Genomic DNA, 2648 nt, shown 5'->3' with positions numbered 1-2648 from the left:
CCCCAGCCCCTCCGTTCTCCCACCCAGCGGCAGAGGTGCGTGGTGTGGGCCAAACATGGCTCACCAGTGGCTTTTGTAAAAGTTTCGTTGGAAAACCTCCAGGCCGTTGTTTACGAATTAGCTGTAGCTGCCATGGCCTACAGCAGAGCAGAGACCCAAGGGCCTGCCAACCCGAAGCGCCTGCTCTCTGGCCCTCACAGCCCGTCCGCCCTAGCGGAGTCCGTTTGCAGCGTTGTGGTGTCCTCTGGTAGGTACACACTGGTTCGTCTCTAGCTTTGTGAACGAACAGCAGCTTCGAACAGCAGTTCAGTCTGCAGTCCCAGTAGAGCACGTGCGGGTGAGGGCGTAGGTCGTAGACCCCCAGGACAGCACCAAACTGGTCCCCAGGGCAGACCCACAGTTTGCACTCCCACTCCTGGTCTGCGCCCGCAAGGCTTCCTGGCCACGCCTCGTATCGAAGACCTGGCCTGGCGCGTGTGCAGCGGGAAGGATGGCTGTCCAGCTCGCCACCTGCGGGCCGTCCCTGATGAGGCTTGGCGGCTCCTGCTCGTCATCTGTCGCTCTGCCGTGCTGTCACCTTTGGGCACGTGTGCTCGCCAGAGACAGAGGAAAGAGCACCCCGGGGGGAGAGCCACGCCACGGCCCTTTCCTCTGTCTCCATCCTGTCGGTCTCGGGCACACGTGCACCTGTGCCCGGCATGTTCCAGCCTCTGGGGCTGGAATTCCACTGTGGTTGACCATGCGGGACCCAGCATCCTGGACGGCCGATGTGTTCTGGCCACTCGTCTTCTTAGTTACAGGCCTTGAAAGGAGCCTGTTTGCTGACACACATCCACATACATACTATAGCACGTATGCATACACATAAGCACACATAGGAAAAAAGGTTGTGGGGTTGAAGGGGCCCAGGCTGGAGAAGCGGCAGGTAGATGACCCCAGTCCCAGCAAGGGGCCGAGCACGTCCCCACTGGGCCTGCCCACCTGCAGTGACCATGTGAGTGAGTGGACCGTCTCGAACACCCTGGCCGTGTCGTGTGACCCACGAGGTCCCAGCACACTGAAAACCCTGCAGCGTGCTGATAGACAGAAGTGCTCGAAGGGCAGCTTTGAATGGAGCCAAACATGGTTTGGGGTTCGGGTCACCCATTTCAGTTCTGGCCGAGTCAGGCCGTGGCTTCTCTGACCCAGGGGCTTTGCCTGAAATTCCATGCTGGTCCGTCATCACGCTGGTCCCCCATCCTCAGCGTGGCCCCTGGCGTCCCCTGTGCCCTCAGCCTCTGACCTTTCGAATCACACTTGGTGAGCGGGCACCTAAAGAGCGTCTGCAGCCCTCGGTCCCCACCTCAGCCATCTTCTAGCCGCAAGCATGCCACCGTCCACCGCCGTGTGGTCGAGACCCCTGGAGGCCTGGGCCGGCCCGTGACGCCACGGCGACTACACAGCTGGCCCTAGGCTCTGCTCTGGTCTGCCCACCACGCACAGTGCAGGTGCAGGCTCGGTCCTTGTGCGGGTGCAGGCTCGGTCCTTGATCCCCGGGACTCAGAGAGGCAGCTTTTCCCAGACCCCTCTGAGGCCGCGGCCAGCCTGGTTACGGGACACCAGATGGCCACTTGGAAGAAGGAACTTAGGGTGGACAGGGTCTTCCTCTGTGCAGGACACCAGCCAGTCTCACGGACGGGCTTCCATCTTTGAAGGTGACTCACTGCTTCCTGAGTGAGACACACCCAGGCTGGAGGACGTCCAGGGTACCAGGGGACTCGCTGGCCACCCCAGTGACCCGCTCTGTCTTCCCTTCACAGCAGCAAACCCCTTGCTCTGCTCGACGGCGCGCTACCACTGCAGGAATGGCCTCTGCATCGACAAAAGCTTCCTGTGTGACGGGCAGGACAACTGTCAGGACAACAGCGATGAGGAGGGCTGCGGCAGCTCCCCAGGTAGGCCGCTCTCAGACCACGGCCACACGGTGACACGGGACACCAGGGTGACAGCAGCACGCTGACGTGCCCTGGGCCACAGCCCTCTCGACGAGTGTCCACATTTCCGCGGTGGTCACTGTCGCACCTCGCTGCCAGGTCGTGATGCCCCAGCTCCTGTGGCCGTGTGGCTCTGCCGCAGTCTCCCCTCCTGGCGTGGTTGAGCCCTCGGTGGTTCTTCCTGGTGGGCAACGTCCCAGCATCCTCTGCACCTGTACGGTGAGGACGCGTGTCCAAGAGCCCATGACCTGTGCCCGGGCAGTGATGCATGGTTACTGTTGCTAAGATACAGGGCGCGGGCGGCCAGCGGTGAGTAGGAGGTGGGAGGCTGCCCTCGGCCACGTCCTGTGTGGCGTGACACTCCCTGTGCTGAGCATGATGCCGGCAGTCACGGCCCTCTGTCACTGTCAGCCTCCCTGCGCCCAGGCCTGCTGCCGTCCAGGGGAGGCCATTGGCACTGTGGGGACAGGGCCTGGGGGCTTCATGGCGGTGCCCGCATGGCCTCTCTGAGCAGGCAGCGCGTCCCGGCTGGCCTTCTCTCACCTGGTTTGGCTCCGTGCTGGCCGGGCCTTGCTCGGGCCACCCCGCAGGCCCGTGGCTGTCAGACTGGCGCCCCGGGAAACGGGGTGCGGCGGCGACATGGAAGAGTCTACTGTGTCTGCCGGGTGGAAGTGG

The 2648-nt window shown here is 63.1% G+C and overlaps 1 protein-coding gene across 1 annotated transcript in view; it reads left to right on the top strand.

Moving 5' to 3' along the window:
- Positions 1 to 2648, top strand: part of LDLRAD3 (low density lipoprotein receptor class A domain containing 3) — a gene marked incomplete in the record, with an annotated part of 83457 nt that overhangs the window by 63326 nt on the left and 17483 nt on the right. The window contains 1 exon segment of the mRNA XM_027765767.1: positions 1800 to 1934. Coding sequence (XP_027621568.1) covers positions 1800 to 1934 — 135 coding nt within the window.

Source organism: Tupaia chinensis, unplaced genomic scaffold, assembly GCF_000334495.1.
Source record: "Tupaia chinensis unplaced genomic scaffold, TupChi_1.0 Scaffold139733_1, whole genome shotgun sequence".
Lineage (NCBI taxonomy): Eukaryota > Metazoa > Chordata > Mammalia > Scandentia > Tupaiidae > Tupaia > Tupaia belangeri.
The sequence above is the reverse complement of the archived record's forward strand: the minus strand, read 5'-3'. Positions and strand labels throughout refer to the sequence as shown.